We start from the raw sequence: 19,166 nt of genomic DNA, 5'->3' as shown, positions 1-19,166 counted from the left end.
ACCCGATTGGACACGGGCATATTTGATAATCCCCGATTGGACACGGGACCCGATTGGACACGGGCATATTTGATAATCCCCGATTGGACACGGGAGGGAAGCGGCCACTGTTGGCAGGGACAGATTGCTCTAGGATTACACACCCAACATGAATGAGCGCTTCTCTGCAGCGCGATGAAAACATTAGCGTTAGCAATAGCTACCCACGATTTGGGCTCGCTACATTTGTGAATGAGGAAAACAGCGACTGAATGCTTGAGGGGGATCAAGCTCAAGACTGACTCACGTATGCCCAGACCGATCAGAGCTGATCTGACTTGGAAGTCAGACCAAGCGGAGAAGTCGACAGGAGAGGAGAGCCTTGAGCTGCGGCGGAGCGACGGCGGTGGGACATCCGAACCTGGAGCTGGTGAGTCTGACATGCTTTGACGCTGCAATGCATAGGAGACAAGAGCAATAGACAGGTAGGAGGGGCAGTCCTTTTAAACAGACCGCTTGGACGAATGGCAGGCTGTATTGGATAATTGAATGTGATGACGTAACTAGTTCCGTCTCTTGGTAGAACTTCCGTAAACTCCCACTTCTGAAGGAACAGTGGTACAAGTTTAGGTTAGTGGTACAAGTTTAGGTTAGTAATTTTTTTTTTTTTTTTTTTTATAAAGAAAGAGAGAGAACGAAGTTAGATCAAGAAGGGCCCAGATGGAGCCTGAAAAGGTGTGTCTTTAGTCTTTTCCGAAAGATCGGCAGTGATTCAGCCGTCCTGACCGAAGGTGTAAGCTCGTTCCACCATTGAGGTGCCAGGGACGAGAAGAGTCGAGATCGGGATGAGCGACTTTTGAGCCCCCGTAGCGAAGGAGGGGCGAGGCGACCTGCACTGGTGGAGGAGCGAAGGGAGCGCTGAGGGGTTTGGAACCTGACCATAGATTGCAGGTACAGGGGAGCTGACTGGTGTGCAGCCCTGTAGGCCAGTACCAGTGACGTGAGAGAATTTGGGTTGGTTGAATACCAGATGGGCTGCAGCGTTCTGAATGAGCTGAATCGGTCGGATGTCGGTGGCAGGTAGGCCGGCCAGGAGCACGTTGGAGTAGTCCATGCGGGAGGTGACAAGAGACTGGACCAGGAGTTGAGTCGCTTCTCTTGTGAGAAAGGGACGGATTTTGCGGATGTTGTAGAGAGAGAACCTACAGGAGCGTTCCCAGCTAAGACAGACTTAATGCTTCTTATTCAGCTTTTCATTCAGCTTCTCCTTCTCTGCTCCTTTAATTCATGACAGACCCCCTCCCATCCCCCTGTCAGGTTCCCAGCAGCACACTTACCAAGTTTGAAGTCGATCAGATGAATGGCTATCGAGATAAACCACTTTTTGTGTTGCCAGTAGGTGGCGCTATGCCAAATTGTACGGAATTCAGCTCCCTGCACTCCATTGAGTCCCCCTAAGCGCACTCCCCGAGTTTTAAGTTTTAAGTCGATCAGATGAATGGATGAGATAAAGAGCTTTTTGTGTTGCCAGTAGGTGGCGCTATGCCAAATTGCATGGAATTCAGCTCCCTGCACTCCCTTGAGTCCCCCTAAGCTCACTCTCTAAAGTGGAAGTCGAACGGTTCTAAGATAAACAGCATTTTGTATGTTGCCAGTAGGTGGCGCTATGCCGAATTGCACGAAAACAGGGCACTGCACTGCACAATAGGGCACACTCCCAAAGTTTGAAGTCGATCCGACCAGCGGTTCTCGATGGCATGCAGCAGATGATGCTCATCCATAAGCAGTTGCGGAAATAGCAGGTTTTACTCTGGGAACCTACTTACACAGGATGGGGGTTCCCGGAAGTGGCGTGGCCCTAGAGAGGATATTATTTCCGAATGCGTGACTCATTATAGCCTACCATTATAGCCACATAAAAATCTTGTAGAAATCTCACTTAACTAAGATCACTGGACAGCGCTATTTGACAATTTAGGTGGAGCTCAGTCACACTTTATTTCACGTTGGGGGGCCACTCTGCACCCTATTGGGGGCCGCATCTGGCCCCCGGCCCGCAAGTTGAATATCACTACCCTAGAGCATTATTATTTCTGAATGCGTGACTCATTATACTATAATGAGTCACGCATTCAGAAATAATATATATATATATATATATATATAATGATTATAGCCTACCATTATAGCCACGTAGAAATCTCTTAGAAATATCACTTAACTAATATCACTGAGCTCTACTGATTATTTCCCCTTGATTTTATTAATGACAGACGTAATGCTTCTTATTCAGCTTTTCATTCAGCTTCTCCTTCTCTGCTCCTTTAACACATTGAGTGCCACAGCGCTTCAGTAAAATTGTCTGGAGCCTGTGCCAGATTCACTTCCATTCAGTTGAAAACAGCTATAGAATTTTTTCTATTAGGGCTATATGGACAGGGCTGGACTCTAATGAAACATTGGACACTCCTGCTTCTTTCAAAGAAGAAATTTTGTTTCTAGACAGTTCCATTATGAAATGACAGCCTCTGAAAGAAGAGCACTTTCAAGGGTTTTCTGCTGTCTTTTTTTACTTTTCAAGATAAAGTCACTTTTATGAATACTTTTTGCACTCTAATTTCAAGCGCATTCACTGACTCTGGCTGGTGTTTTCTGATGTGGTGGCGTGGTGTAGTTCTGTGCAGCCTGCGTGCCCCACCCTCCTCCCCCCCCCTCTCCACCCCTGAGCTGCGGGCTCCTCCCCACACGCACACAGTCTATTTTCGCGGCCTCCGTTTTTGCCCCGGGCGGATCCCAGCGCAACAAGGAAATGGCAAACGGGACTGAAGGAAGAGGTTTGGCCGTTCGGCTTCGGGTGCTGCCTTTCTGGCAGGTAATCGTGTGGAGGAACTATATGCAGAAGGATGGACAGAGGCAGAAGAGCTCAGTTGTGGGCGCGGATCGCAGCCAACTGTCAGCTGCAGACAGAGCAATCTATATGGCTCTGGCTGCAGCATGCATCGGTTTCCCCTTTGATCACGGCTTTCTCCGCTTTCTCCTGCACAAAGTAAAGGATCTGAGGTGGGTGGCGCAGCTCCCGTTTAGATTTTTAAGGTGGCGCCGTGTGATCCCTTGAAGGGATTCATGCTCACTGGCTGGGTACGACCTTAAACAGCAGAATTATGGAATAATATGAATTATGATTTTAGGACGTCCACAGACGTCCTTGGCACTTCTCGTTACTTTTTTTTAGGACGTCCACAGACGTCCTTGGCACTCAATGTGTTAATTCATGACAGACCCCCTCCCTCATTCTCGACCATTCATTATCAACGACTCTACTTACAGGCCATTCACCCTCAACGACTGTACTCACAGCAGTGTTTACTTATGACCAGTGTTGGGCAGTAACGCGTTACTTAGTAACGCGTTACTGTAATTAGTTACTTTTTTAGTAACTAAGTAATATAAGGCGTTACAATTTCCAAAACAGTAATTAATTACAGTTACTAATCCAAGTAACGCATGCGTTACTGCGTTACATGATTGCCTGCCAGAATGCAGTGTTTTCTATGTAAAAGAAAACATTTTATCCTTACGGACTCAGTCTCAGTCAGGTGGACCGTGAGGACGCCGACGCACACATATACGCATAGTGTGTGTGCGCGATACAGCGTCAGAGCGTGCGCGCTGGCTTTCAAAACAAACCGAGTCAGAAGAATGAGACGAGCAAGAGAAACCTGGCTACCTCGAGAGAGAATATGCGGGGATGGAGGCTAAATTGAAGGCGACGCTGGGTGAGGTAGACTTGGGTGTGTTCACTGGATTAACAGATACACTTTGGGTAAGTCAGTGTTGTACACAGTTACTTCCTAACCTTCTCGTAAAAGCCTTTCTCACCGTAGTCAGACGGGCCGGCCCAGGGAATGTTGACAGATCATCACTTTTCTTTCAGCAACGAAGCTTGAAACGTTTGCATTGAGGCTGTTGTATTACCACTCCGAGTTTCCGACAGTAACAGCATCTTTCACTCACGTTATCTGACTGTGTGACTGTCTGATTTCATTTCGTGTGAAGCTAGCCAGTCTTAACACACCACTTCCTGTTCTTTCTAACCAAATTTCAAAGTAAAATGCCTTTGGCTTTTCGTTTAACATAGCCTATATAATACCAAAGCGAAAATAATTAATACAGTGACATGCTAGATGGTATTTGGGGTAAAAAATAAAAATAAAAGTAACTAGTAACGTAACTAGTAACGTACCTAGTTACTTTTTGAAAAAGTAATCAGTGAAGTAACTTTTATTACTTTTTTAAGGAGTAATCAGTAACAGTAACTAATTACTTTTCCAGAGTAACTTGCCCAACACTGCTTATGACTAACGCCCAAATTCCACTGAGTCCGGGTTTGGTCCGTTTGCGCTCCGCTACGGCTTCGGAGCCAATACGTTTCCACTCTAATCAATGCATAGGCAGCGGAACGCATCTGAACTTGGGGGGGCCGGGGGGCGTGTCGGAGGGGGGGCGTGTCAGGCCAGTCATAGAGGTCACATGCACATTGTCTCCCATCTTGTCCCCACCATCTCAAAGACCAATGATAATCAAGATCAATACAGAGGCAGTTTCTGAGACATCAACAGTTGAATGGTTACTTTACATAAACAGAGATCATCCTCGTCTTTCTGTAGTATTGCTTTTGCAGATAGAGGGACATTTGAGGGGGGAGCAGCCAAGGTGGATAGGACATTCAGCAAATGTGACAGACACTCTAAGCTAGTGGTGTATTTACATGAACAAAGCCAGGTAATCCTCTTATCTGCCTGTAGTAGGCAGTAGAGGGAAATTAGATGGTGGGGCAGGGTGTATGCATATTTTGGTCATGGGTTTCATGTGATGTCTGTATTGAAACATCTAAAAGTACAAATCTTATCGAATGACACATCACAACTTTTATAGCCAAGGCTGCATAGCAGTACAAGTTATTTCTAAGCACCTGTTAAAAAGCAAAGTCCCGTAAAAACAGTAAGAGGAAAGCAATGAACAAATAAATTATGTCATGGGCTCAAACAATTGATTAATCGGACAGTCGGTTCAAACCAGTTATTTGTTTCTTTAAAGACGTGAAATACAAGACAGTGGCGCGTGCCTTTCAGTCCAGCGCTCCATTCAGGGTTTCAGACTGCAGATGTGACCATTATTTTAGAGTGTTCGAGTCTGGTACTGCAGTGCTTCCCACACTACCAAATCCACTTGAATTTGGCATTAGTCTTATGTCTAGATAGACTACTAATGTCTGGAATAGTGATATTTTCGCTCTTCCATGATCCAGAGAGAGAAGAGCAGAGCAGACTCAGGCAGCCTATAGGAGGAGAAGGAGGCGGGCCGTGGGTGCTGCCCAGTTCGCTCTCACTCACTCACTGTGGCTCATTCAGAGATACACACATAAAGAGAGACACAGACTCGAGAGGACTTACGTTAAAGATATTAAAGTGTGGATATTCTTCAGTCGAATAGATGTGGAAGACGCTTGTTGCTTGAAACACGACAAGTGATCTGTCTAAACACTGAGCGAGCATTAAGTGAAAGTAAAAAAAACTTGCAGATGGAGAAATGCGGTTTTCCAGGGGGGCGTCCCCCCCCCCCCCCCCCCGGCGCGTCTCAGTGGAATCCCGGCATTACTGTCAACGACCCTACTTAAAGCTGGGGCTGGGGCATAGGGCTTGAAGGAGCAGAACTGAAGACAAATATTCAAATATCAAACGTGTTTCGCTTCCGAAACGCACGAAAACAGGGCACTGCACTCCGTCGGGTCGCCATCAGCGCACTCCCCGAGTTTCAAGTCGATCCAACCAATGGAGACAGACAGAGAGAGAGAGAGACAGAGAGAGAGAGAGAGAGAGAGAGAGAGAGGACAGACAGACGCTATCGTCATTATAGTATAATGTCAAAGTCTCCACCATATTGAGAGCATATCATCAGCAATTGTTGCAACCCAGCAGTATATGGACAGAGTACAACCAAGTCATGTGTACATAAGATGATTGACCACCTTATCTCCTACAAGACAGCCTGTTTTACATTAATTTAGCTGTCTTGAAAGATCATCCATATATACATTAACATCCATATTACATTATCGAGGCCTGTTGATTTGTTGGGTTTCAGTTCACTTAGCCTCTTATGAACTGTTTTTACCATTAGCCTACACTTGTGAAAGAAAAAGCATCGGCTAAAGCCCAATTTATGCTTCGTCTGCCGACACTTTTGAATCGGTCGCCGACAGAAATGAGGACTTGAGTCGACACTTTCAAGTGTCGGCGAGCAGTGTCTGCTACCTGGTGAAATGTCTAGTGTCGCTGACTACGTCATAGTATCGCGCAAATCTGATTGGCTATATAGACGGCACGCGCTTGACTTCCTTGTTTTGGTTGGGGTCCACCCGCTAGTTTTCGCTCGATTGAAATGAATGAACGTGTCCCCGCTATTCTTATAAGGCTGTCCTTGATGTATGACTTCATGAAAATTACAAAGAACGTCGTGACCAATTTCCCAGAGAAAGAGGTGAGTTGTGTGGTTGTGTGCTGTTTATATGCGGATGCAGCCAAGTATGTTACATCTTGCCTCCGAGGTGGTTTCACTGTGCATTTCGTTCCCTCTCTTCTCTTGGCTGTCTGCAGCTGCTTATAGCGTTCGAGTGTCACGTGACCGTTGAACCGAGGCGAACGTCCTCTGAAGTATAAATGCAACACCATGAGCGACACTTTCTTTTTCGTCTGCGACCATGTGCTGAGCGACACTTTATAATAAGTATAAATTAAGCTTAACAGCCCTTGTTGGGAGTAAAAACCCTGTAACTGTGTCTCATCGTAAGTGAGCAGGGAGATCTTCTACCAGACTGCTTGCAACTGTAGTAAATAGGAATTGAGACATTCAGCCACTTCATTTTTATCTGAAGTAACTTTTCCACTAATGTCCAGCGTCATGCCCATTGTAACTGAGGGGGCAATTGCCCCCTCAGATTTTTGAGAGGTAAAAAAAAAAAAAAAAAAATTTTTTTTTTTTTTTTTTTTTAATAAACATAGGCTATAATATTATAGGCTGTGTATGGTAGTTGAAACATAGTTTCAAGTTTACGTTTATGTATGTTTGTAGTTAAAACAAAAACATAAATACTGTATAGGCTACATACAGTACAACACAAAAGGCTGTTATTTACCCTTTGTCGCCACCTGGTGAGTAAATATATATAACTAAAACCATTAGAATTGACAACCGGTCCACAACTTTTTTTCCCATGTATCTACCAGTCCTTGGCACAAAAAAGGTTGGGAACCCCTGCTCTAGAGGAAAGATTTCTACCTTCTGAAAAGGCAATACCAGCCAAAATAAACATTGTGTTACATTGCTTTGAAACATGTGGTCTCCCTTTTTTGTCAAGTCCATTGAGCCTGGGCAGTGGCAATGTACTTAGTCTGGTGATTATGGATCTTTCCAGGAGGCTGAGCAGTTTGGAAAATAGCCTTATGGTTACACCTGCTCAGTCTGTTAATTTAAAATTAGATATTCCTCTAAATCTGGCTTCCAACCCCCGAAATTTTTTGCCGCCCTTTGGGCGGCGCCAGAGTTCGCCCCCTCAGATTGTTGGCTTGCATGACGCCCCTCCACGCTGATGCTTCTGGATTTTGATTTTAGTCGTTTACTATAACCTAAATCTTTTAATAATTTCCACAATTTACATGGATAATTTCTGTGTTCACTTACCTTCTCGCTAAAAATATACTTTTTGGCAGACTTGATCTCTCTGTTCACTAGGTTTCTGAGTTCCTTGTTTAAAACTAGACTCATCTCTAGTTTTCTTAAAATGTGAAAAACTTAAATATCTTGACTTTATCAAGTTTAAAATGTCAACCGTTATCAAAGGCTCTGCCCTCTGTTTAATTCTTATCTGGTTGGGGGCATTTTGTCAACTATTAAAAAAAAAAAAAAAAAACACCCAGGCTATCAACATCAACACAGTTAAATACAGAGGACCTATCTGTTTTGTTTAGACTCTAAATGAGTGAATCCTTATTGTAGTTTTTCAGAGACCTGATTTTCATGGAGTTGTGGCAATTAAAAATATTTTTCTGGATCTTTCTGGAGGCATAAGTAAGCATAAGCATAAGCATAAGGATAGTTCGGTTTGTTTGAAATGGGGTCCTATGAGCTAGTTCCATACACTAACTGAATAGGTAAAGCGTTCTGTACGCTGAGCACACCGTGTATCGAGACCCGGCACTCTGAAGCAGCAGCCTCAAGAGCTCTCTCTCTAGTTCAGGGGGCCAGGAACTAAAATGTAATTTAGCCACCTAAAACAACGCCCACCTAAACAAATCAGTGTACATGGACGCTCTATTTTGACAATTTTCAGTGCTTTACTTTACTGTCAAACAGCCATCTGGTAAATATATATACATATACATATACATATACATATACATATACATATACATATACATATACATATATACAGTATATCGTCGGTGTCGGGCCAGGACCTCGAATGTCACTTTTTTCACTTTTTTACTTTTTGTGATGAATCAATGCCATTGGTCACCCTTCACGTCTCTGTGTGGTTTTTAACAAATGCAACCATTGGAAAAGCATTAAAACGAGCTTGTGAGTAAATCTCGTAACTCCATTCGCCCTCAATCTGTCAGTCAAACCTCGAAATTCCCCCCCTACCTCCGTGTGTACCCCCCCACGCAGGACAATAAACCCGGAAAAGACACACGGCAGACGCGCTGTGTATTTCTCATATCGTTTTGACTAATCCTGGCTTCCTCTGACGTTAATATATAAATCAAATGTTTTCCAGTTATTCCTAGGCTGCAAACTTGTTTTAACATGCAAATCGGAGTGCTTTCTGACGAGAATATAGTAACGTTAACGTTACGTTATGTCAGACTATTTGTCAGCCCATGCCAAAGCCCCCATTCGGCCATGAGAGGCGAGGGGCAATGCTGTTGCTCCTGCGCGCGCCCCCGCGGCCTGGAGCTTGGGGGCTCGTGCATGAGGATGCGGCTGCCTCCCGCTTGACTGGCCATGAGAAAGCGCTTCCAAGTCGGACTGATAATATAAACAACATCATTTGAGCTTATAGATATTAATAAAGTAATGACACATTCAGCGGGAAACTAACTATAATTAAGACATGTGCCAACTTTGACGACATTTGGTTCAGTAGTTTAAGAGCAAACAGGTTTTTTTTACTTCCTGAAAAGTTTCTGTTTTGGAAATTCGAGGTCCTGGAATGACAGCGGCGATATACAGTATATACAGTATATATATATATATACAGTATATACGGTATATATATATATATATATATATATATGTGTGTGTGTGTGTGTGTGTGTGTGTGTGTGTGTGTGTGTGCTCTACTGTAGCAGTTCCACTGCAGATGAAAGTCTGTCCTGTAATGTGTTTGTGAATGTGATGTGGTTTGTGATGTGCTCTGTATTACAGTGGTACAGGCGGCTCAGGATGACTGGGGAGTGACTTACACTCCTACTGACATCTGTGCCATCAAAGGATCAACAGTGGACATACTCTGCTCCTACACATACCCAGCCTACCTAGATGACCTTACTGTCACAGTTAAGAAGACATTGTGGTTTAAAGAGGAGGGTGCTGGTGAACCTGTGGATGTGACAACAGACTCAGAGTATGCAGGTCGTGTGGAGTATGGTGGTGATCAGAAGAACTGCAGCCTGAGAATCACAGACCTGAGAGAGAGCGACTCAGCTGTGTACAAGTTCAGCTTCACAACAAACCATTCAGCTGGGAGCTACACTGCTTCACCTGGAGTTTATCTGACTGTCACAGGTAACTAACTCTTTAATCAGACCAGTTACTTCAGTTATAAACAGCTCCACAATGAAGTGACTGAGGGGGCAGTTAAAGTGTGAGGGGGCAATTCTTTTTTAGTAAAACAGTCAGTTATCAGACTGTGTGGTTATCAGCACTGTGTGGTTATCAGCACTGTGGGGTTATCAGCACTGTGTGACAAGTTTGTCCATAAATCTGTAATAAACATTGTGTTTTGGTTAGGGGTCTATTCAAATGTTGAAAGTTTAGAGTGTATAAGGACTTAGAACATTATGGTGGAACTTATATTTTTGGTAATTGGGTGGTGAGCACTTCTGTTCTGGAAATTGCTCAGAAACACCTTATTGTAAATATAGCAGGAAAGCCAGACAGTACATCCCCTGAATGCCCTATACTGTAGGTCAGGACTATTCAACTATATTGTTCAGAGGACCACATTGTCAGAAAGCTAAGGGCCCGTGGGCTGGAACGTTTCCCTGAGCTATTATTAGCATCAGCATCACCACATCTTAAAATATTAGATTATATACATTATATATTTTGGTAATTCTATTACAGACACAGAAATGAAAAAATCCACAGATGAAAAACAGAAACATGACTTGATTTTTATCTGCTACTGAAGCCTCTGTGTGTCATTGAGAGAGGGGCAGATAGACAGATAGAGAGATAGAGAGGGGGGGGTGAAAGAAAGAGAGAGAGAGAGATAGCTTGGTAGAGCGAGTTAGAGCGTGCATGGATGTGAAAGCTGACAGGGATTGCTCACATGGCGCTCGCTATCAAACGCAATTGGAAAACACACGAGGGGGGGAGGTGAGAGAAAGAGACCAATAGAGAAAGAGAGAGAGAGGCCCGTATAGGCCTGCTCTATGTGTCTAGTTTGTGGTTGTAAAGTTTCATGACTATGATTATCCTAAAAAATCTCACTCCAATGAAATGGCTCCTATAGGGACATAACATCATCACACATGAATACAGTTTGGCTCATTGAATAAACAAGAGTCTCAGCTTTCCACTCGTATCAATTTATGTCATGCAAGACTGTTTATGGACCCCAGTATGCAGAAATACTCAAATAGAATAGGCCAAGAATAAAACTGCATGTTTGTGTGTGTGTTTGTTTGTTTGTTTGTTTGTTTGTGTGTGTGTGTGTGTGTGTGTGTGTGTGTGTGTGTGTGTGTGTGTGTGTGTGTGTGTGTGTGTGTGTGTGTGTGTGTGTGATTAGCATAAAGTGTGCATGTCTGTAAAGGAGAGACTTGTGGTTTCCCATAGAACTCATTCTCATTCAGATATCTTGAGGTCAGAGGTCAAGGGACCTCTTTGAAAATGGCCATGCCAGTTTCCCCCTCACCAATTAGCTTCACTCTAGCTTTCAAAATGCTTTTGATTGTTTTTAGGTTTTTAAAACCATTCAGAGAATTTGCAGATTTAATTTTGTTAGGGATCTTGTTCCTCTCCTCTCCCCTGGTATAGAGTAATGTACTTGTCCCAATTTTGCTTTTCAGTTTGGGTAGTTTCAAGTTCGCTATCTTAGCTCTCGTGTTCAGGCTATGAGTGTCCCGAACAAACTGGAAGTAGGCCTACTTCATAAAATAGTTTGGACAAATATCCTGCAATATTTGCGTTTGGTGACAAGGGGGTCAGAGAGGGAGAGCGCGTGAGAGAGACACAGAGAGAGAGAGTTTGAGTTTTAACAAGCCTTTAAAGAAACCTCTACCTACAACATGTACATCATGGCAGAGGACAAACAAGTTTCACAAAACACAAATCAGAACCAATGCAACCCCTTCAAAAAGATTGTCAACACAGCAACACCAAACAAAACAAAACCGACCGGTAATGGACATTCATACACATTGTCAAGCCCTCCTCATCCCAACTGTGTGTTAAAAAGCAGCTCTCCTCCCTCCAGCCTGCACACAGCTTACCCCAGACATCACCTGCTCTGAAACACTCCCATGTCCTGCATTCTCTTGTAGTACTCATAGTCTATGGCTACTCTCGCCCTAACCAGGGGCCGGTTGCACCAACTGGTCTTACACTGGTCTTAAGCTAAGTTGGTCGTAACTTTACGACCTAACAGCTACGCCGGTTGCACCAAGACGGCTTAAGCCTTCTTTTCACTACGCCCAGGCGTAAGAGTTACGCCTGGTCAGGAGGAGGCGTAGCGCCTGCCTGTAACAGAGATCTCCGTGTCTTATCAGCGGAGACCGTTTTGAGTCCTTACCCTCATCGTCGTAACACAGCCAGTTCTCCATCTTTTGAAGCATGATGTTAGATTACAACGAGCTAGTTGTGTTGCTTAGCCGTCCAAAATGTTGCCGTTAATTTTTTAGAATTTAATACATATAGAATTGGGAACGTTACATTCAATTTCATTCAGACTGTCTTTCTGGCTCAATCGCCGCCATTTTCACCCCGGAGCGAGGGAGGGTGAGAGGAGGGAGGGTGTTTTACAGTAGTGGCTGAGAGAGCGTAGTGGCACAGTGCTCCAAGCAGGTCGCGAGGCACATTTTTTGCAACATCATCCAATCAGGGTGCATTCCCTGACAATTCACATGGACGCGCATTGCTACGACCAGCATAGTTAAGAGCAGACGTAAGCCGTGTTGGTGCAACAGGCGTAAATCCACTCTAAAGACTGGTCTTAACTAAGACCGACGTAGGAGTTACGACCAGGCATAGTTAAGACCAGTTGTATGGGCTGCTTTATGTGCCACCTCAAATTGAATTCGAATTGCTCAACTTGAATTCGAAATTTTGAATTTTGAATTTGAATTGCTCTTTTTGAATTCAAAATTTTTCATTTTGAAATTGAATTGCTCTATTTGAATTCAAATTTTTTCATTTTGAAATTGAATTGCTCTATTTGAATTCGAATTTTTTCATTTTGAAATTGAATTGCTGTTTTTTATTTTGAAATTTTTATTTTTTAATGTGAATTGAAAAACTGAATCTGAATAGCATAATTTTAAGCTGAATTTATTTGCTTTGAAATTATTCAGTTTCCACATTCCTATTTCAAAATTCAATTCAAAATTTTCAGAATGTTGTGTTCAAAAATTTCAACATGTGTGTGCGCCATCCGGGTCCTCAAGGAGGAAGAGGAGGAAGGAGGAAGAGCAATCGAGCGCTGATTGACCTAACTCCTTTTTGGCCGAGGCACCACACACCCACTCCCGCTAGAACTATTTGGTCTTGTTGTATTCAGGTTCGCTACAATCATAGAAGACCACTTTGAGTTGAACAAGGATGTTTATACAGTATAGACCCCTTATACAGCTTGTCAACATTGAGCTGCGCGCGCATCGTGTAGGCAAAAAGCCGTCAGCATTGACAGACAGTGAGAACTGTGTAAAAGCCCCGCTGTCAGGACTGCTCTGTGCCGATCTGCAACACACAGTTATATTTTAGTTTTAAAATGCAGTTCTCGGCTTACTACCACAGCTTATCGCCTAGTGATAAGCAATGTTATGCATCGAAATTAACGTTGGTTAATTAGATACACAGACCCATACGCACTGGCGCTGTCAATTGGCCAAGCCTAGTGGCCAGCAATACATATCGTGCATTCCTTTATAACTGGGGATAGCATAGATAATTATTCTGTAACTTGCAAAGATATATTGTTATGTTGATAATGCACACAACTCAATAATGACATTATGTAACGTTACTTGGTCGTTAACTAACCGAGCGATGTTGAGCAGCCTACAGTTTCAGGCAGCTTACCTGATTATGAAGAGCACTACAAAGTCGGGCATTTTTAATGATGTCCTCGTTCCAATCAGTTCAACTCAATAATGACATTATTTAACGTTACTTGGTTGTTACCTAACCGAGCGATGTGGCTGTTACTAGCAGCCTACTACAGTTTACCTGATATGAAATGAGCGAGCATTGCAAAGTCGGGCATTTTTAACGATTTCCTCTTTCGGCTTGCAACCAAAGACACCTACGGTTAGCATTAAAAGCAGTATGAGTTGACGGGATTCGGTAAAACTTTAGTCCTTGCTTTGTTGATAGTGTAACAGACTGTTCAGTGTTGTGTTGTGTTCTATTGCGTGTGTGCGAGGCTGTGTATGTTCCCTCGAGTTGCGTAGAACAGGATATGTGGGGAAAAGCTTGTTATAACGTGACAGCCTGGCTCTATCGTTTATTATTTTATTGTCATGTACTGTTCAATGATATATACTGTATAAACATCCTTGTTCAACTCAAAGTGGTCTTCTATGATTGTAGCGAACCTGAATACAACAAGACCAAATAGTTCTAGCGGGAGTGGGTGTGTGGTGCCTCGGCCAAAAAGGAGTTAGGTCAATCAGCGCTCGATTGCTCTTCCTCCTTCCTCCTCTTCCTCCTTGAGGACCCAGATGGCGCACACACATGTTGAAATTTTTGAACACAAGATTCTGAAAATTTTGAATTGAATTTTGAAATAGGAATGTGGAAACTGAATGCTTTCAAAGCAAATAAATTCAGTTTAAAATTATGCTATTCAGATTCAGTTTTTCAATTCACATTAAAAAATAAAAATTTCAAAATAAAAAACAGCAATTCAATTTCAAAATGAAAAAATTCGAATTCAAATAGAGCAATTCAATTTCAAAATGAAAAAATTCGAATTCAAATAGAGCAATTCAATTTCAAAATGAAAAATTTCGAATTCAAAAAGAGCAATTCAAATTCAAAATTCAAAATTTCGAATTCAAGTTGAGCAATTCGAATTTAATTTGAGGTGGCACATAAATTAGCCCATATACAGTTGGTGCAACCGGCCCCAGAGCTTTAAACAAGACTACAAGGTCTACTTGGACATCTGCATCTATTTTCCTCTTCCTGCTGAGGTACACCGCCATCTTTGCCTGCCCCAGCAAGACATTTACAATCTGTCCCATCCTCTGTTTACTCTTGCCACACTGGAGACCAAAAATAAAGACAGAAAAAAAAAACGGCACCAAGAAAAGCAAACAAGGAAACCAGCACATTGCGGAGAGGCCTGAGCCTCACACAGTCTCTGAAGCAGTGAAAGAGGTGTATTAGCCCTTGGCCACCCTCCTCCCTTGGTAAATACAGAACACTTTGTGAGACCCAGTGATAACCTCCCCAGAAAATATCAACCAGGAGGATTTTATAGCCTGGTAAACCAGTCCGTCACGTGAACTCACATTTCATTTGGTTCTACGAGACGGTCTGGACCCAACTCTTCACCCAGTCCTTCAGGGGCGGGAGCATGGGCAGGCGTAGTTGCCTTGACAGACAACTCCTTCAGCCAATCAGCGTCGGGTCCAGTCAAACCCAAATCCACTCAGGAGAATGGCGAAGACATCTTTGTTGGCCATCTGATTGGCCAACTTGCGCTGTCAATCACAGCGCAGTCGCTGATTGGCTCTTCCGCTCTGCAGCTTCTGCTAAACCCCCCCACTGGCTTTGGGTCCAGACGGTCTCGTAGAACCAAATGAAATGTGAGTTCACGTGACGGGCTGGTTTACCAGGCTATGGATTTTAGCTAACAGACCAGCCGGTGAGAGACAGAGAGAGAGAGGGGAGACTAACAAAGACTGGATGCTGCTAGCTTGACTGAGGTTGGGGGTGATGGTTGCCTTGCCCGGCTGGTGTCTTGTGGATAAGTGCCTTGAGCAGCTGGTAGCACCACATTGCAATGTTACATGTCAATGATGTATGTATGCTCCCCCCATGTCTGAGCATGTCTGTCTGGTATTGTCTCGTATATTGTTTCATACAAATTTTGAAAATAAAATATTGGAAAAAAAGAAAGACTGGATGCTGCTGAGAAAGATTTGAGGCTTCAACTGGCTTCAACTGTGCCAAATAACATGTGAGAGCTTTGTGTAAAGATGCAGGCCGTCAGAGAGAGGGGAGAGAGACAGAGAGAGAAGAGGAGAGAAGAGAGAGGAGAGAGAGAGAGAGAGAGAGAGAGAGGGGGAGAGAGAGAGGAGAGGAGAGAGAGACAGAGAGACGGGAGAGAGAGAGGAGAGAGAGACAGAGAGAGGGGAGAGAGAGAGAGGGGAGAGAGAGACAGAGAGAGAGAGGAGGAGAGGGGAGAGAGACAATAAATAATCGTGTTTCCATTACCCTCACAAATGCGCAAAATCTAAATATCGCAATAGAAATTGGGTAATGGAAACACGTAAATTTCGAAAAACCTCCCAAATATCGCAAAACGTTTTTGCGCTCTCATGAGGTGGTTTTTCAGATGTGTCGATATAGCAGTTTATCGCAAAAGTGTAATGGAAACAGTTTTTTCGCATTAGCACGTCATGTGACCCATTCTGCTTTGGAAAAGCAGCGAAAAATGAGGAAGAAACGGTTCGATAAGCCGTGGCAAAACCTCCGCAGCAATGGAAAACTTTGAAGCAACGCTAGCAGAAAGACGAGTGTTATGCAAAATATATATAAAATAGATAATGTTTAATGGCAGAAATCGGTCCATGGTGACAGGCTGCCTGTGTGCGCGCATTTGGCACAGCGCGAGGGGATGAAAAGCAAGCACACACCGGTGCGGTGCGTGCTCCTGACTGAAGTGTACAGTGACTGTGAGTAATACATTACACACGTTTCAGGTGCAGTGTTATAATTATAATAGCTACACAACATTGTGATTATTGACCAAATCAGCCTTTTCCCCCCTCCATCTCTAAATCGGACCAGTTGTAGGCTATTAGGCTATTAGGCTTTTTTCCTCTGCCTGTCGCGCTCACTGCATTCACCGCAGCCAGCAACATTTTGCGACTCATTTTATTTTGAATTGATAATCAGGCTCGTTTATATGCGTTGTAACTTCATGTTGTGATTTGCATTGACCATTGGTTGGATTTGAGCATGCAGGGGACGGGATATGGGGCAGATCCACTGTGGCAGGCAGCTGCTGGTATAGGCTAATGGGAATTTCGTTCAGGTGTGCGCTCCGTCAGACGGTACCAAACTTAACTTCAATGGAAACGCCTACAAGTCGCAATTGTACATTGTCGAAGTTGTAGAAATATCGCAATTATTTTGCGAAAAACTGTAATGGAAACACAGCTAGAGAGAGAGGGAGAGAGAGAGGAGGAGAGGGGAGAGGGGGGGGGGCAGAGATGGAGAGAGACAGAGAGAGAGAGGAGGAGAGGGGGGAGAGAGAGACAGAGAGAGCGGGGGGGGGAGATGGAGAGAGACAGAGAGAGATGGAGAGAGAGAGGAGGAGAGGGGAGAGAGGGGGGGGGCGGAGATGGAGAGAGACAGAGAGAGAGAGCTGCTGAGACTAACTGCTCCTCCTCCTCAGACACACACTGAGCAGGCTCACACCAGCACTGCTTCACAAACACAATCAGAGTCGATCCAATTCTAAGTCTGTAAAGAAATCTATTTAGATCATAAAGAAAAAAGTAAAAGACAAAGTAGACAGATTACAATTTTATCTGGTCCTAAACAGAGATTATGAACTGTCAGAATATCTCTCTGCTGTCAGAGATAGGAAGCAGAGACAGATGATCACCAGGTACAGGCTCACTGACCACTCATTGACCATCGAAACAGGAAGATATAAGAAACCATGGCAACCAAAAGAAAACAACATGTAGTCACTGTTTGACAGACAGGTGATGTTGAGACAGAGATGCACTTCCTCCTACAATGTCAAACCTTTGAAGTTCAACTCTGTAATTCCAGACTTCAAATAACTTAATGAGCTCTGCAAATTAAAACTAGTCAGGAGGAGACGGGGCTTACCTGTCTGTCCAGTACACACACACACACACACACACACGCACACACGCACGCACGCACGCACGCACACACACACGCACGCACACACACAATAGGCTAAATTGTATAGGCTATTGTTCATGAGTAGTGATGTTTTAATGTCTAATATGATTGTTTCTTGATGTTTTGGCATTGGCAATATTGTTGTTATGACATTCATGCAAGAAAGCAATTTGAATTTGAGAGAGAGAGAGAGAGAGAGAGAGAGAGAGAGAGAGAGAAAGGGAGAGAGAGAGAGAGAGAGAGAGAGAAAGGGAGAGAGAGAGAAAGGAAGAGAGAAAGGGAGAGAGAGAGAAAGGGAGAGAGAGAGAAAGGAAGAGAGAGAAAGGGAGAGAGAGAGAGAGAGAGGGAGAGAGAGAGAAAGGGAGAGAGAGAGAGAGAGAGAGAGAGAGAGGGAGAGAGAGAGAAAGGGAGAGAGAGAGAGAGAGAGAGAGAAAGGGAGAGAGAGAGAGAGAAAGGGAGAGAGAGTGCGCGATTGAGAGAAGAGACTGTGAAGAGAGGAGAGGGAGCGCGAGAGAGAAAAGCAATGCGCGGGGGACGGTACGTGCACATCATGAAGCGCTCGGCGGCTTGCCTGCTGAAAAAGCCGCTTTGACGCTGCATCTTGATAGGCTGTCTTGCTCTATTTCCGTGTCTGATTGGTCAATTTGCCTCGCGCCCCCTGCCGCTGGAACCGCCCACAGCGTTTCACTGTCGCAGACTAGAGGCGGCTTGTCTCCGAGCGGCTTCACGCTCGCGGGGCGGGACTAGGGCGGGACCTTTCGTTGAAGCTACCCAATGACAGCTCTTCCTACACATTTCCTCCCCGCACCCTCCTGTGTACAACGTTTCTACAGGCTACAGCTCCAAGCTGGAAGCTGGTTGGCACGCCCACAAAACGCTGCGACACAGCGGAAAAGCGAATTTGCCATTGTAGATGTGCACGTACCGGGAGAGAGAGAGGCAGCAGACAGGGGGAGAGGGAGCGCGCGCGGGAGAAATAGAGGCAGAGAGAGAGGGAGCGCGCGAGAGAGAGAAGCTTCTGGCATACTCTTCGCGCCCAGCCAAGCGCATAGGGCGCACGGCGATTATGACGACATCGCACGGGGCGTGTCGGGGGCCGAGGCCTGAGCGCAGCGCGGCGCGTCCATGGAGATTTTTCTATCAGCGCGTCGGTTTTGCTGCCTGTGCCTGAGATCTCCGTGGTAGGCTATCAGCGGATATCTGCTGTGATTGAGTCCTCACCGTCGTAAAGTCGCCTTCAAAGCATGCTGTTCGATTATAACGAACTAGTTGTGTGGCTTAGCCTTCCCAAATGTGGAGGGGTCGTTTTTTATAATTTAATACATAGAATTGGGAACGTTACATTCAATTTCATTCAGACTGCCTGGAGCCTGGAGCTGCGCACTGAGTATGTTCTGTTTTGGCCCACGCAGAGTGCGCGTGCCCTCCTCTGAGCCCCGCCTCCAGCGCGTGCGCGAAGAGTATGCCAGAAGCTAGAGGGAGTGCATGTGCGCGAGAGATGCCCTCTGTCTCTAGCCCCCTCTCTCTGAAAATGCGGGACATCTCTCTCATATGCGCTCCCTCTCAATCTG

General features: G+C 44.5%; 1 protein-coding gene across 1 annotated transcript in view; it reads left to right on the top strand.

Annotated features, from left to right (window-relative positions):
• Positions 1 to 288: 288 nt before the first annotated feature.
• Positions 289 to 19,166, top strand: part of LOC310775841 (uncharacterized protein) — a gene marked incomplete at both ends in the record, with an annotated part of 55,645 nt that continues 36,767 nt past the window's right edge. The window contains one exon of the mRNA XM_083635968.1: positions 289 to 409. Within this exon, the coding sequence (XP_083492094.1) occupies positions 289 to 409 (121 nt within the window). The remainder of the gene's footprint in view (positions 410 to 19,166) is intronic.

This window comes from Poromitra crassiceps (genome assembly GCF_964638095.1).
Source record: "Poromitra crassiceps genome assembly, chromosome: 4".
Lineage (NCBI taxonomy): Eukaryota > Metazoa > Chordata > Actinopteri > Beryciformes > Melamphaidae > Poromitra > Poromitra crassiceps.
This window is presented reverse-complemented; position numbering and strand designations above follow the sequence as displayed.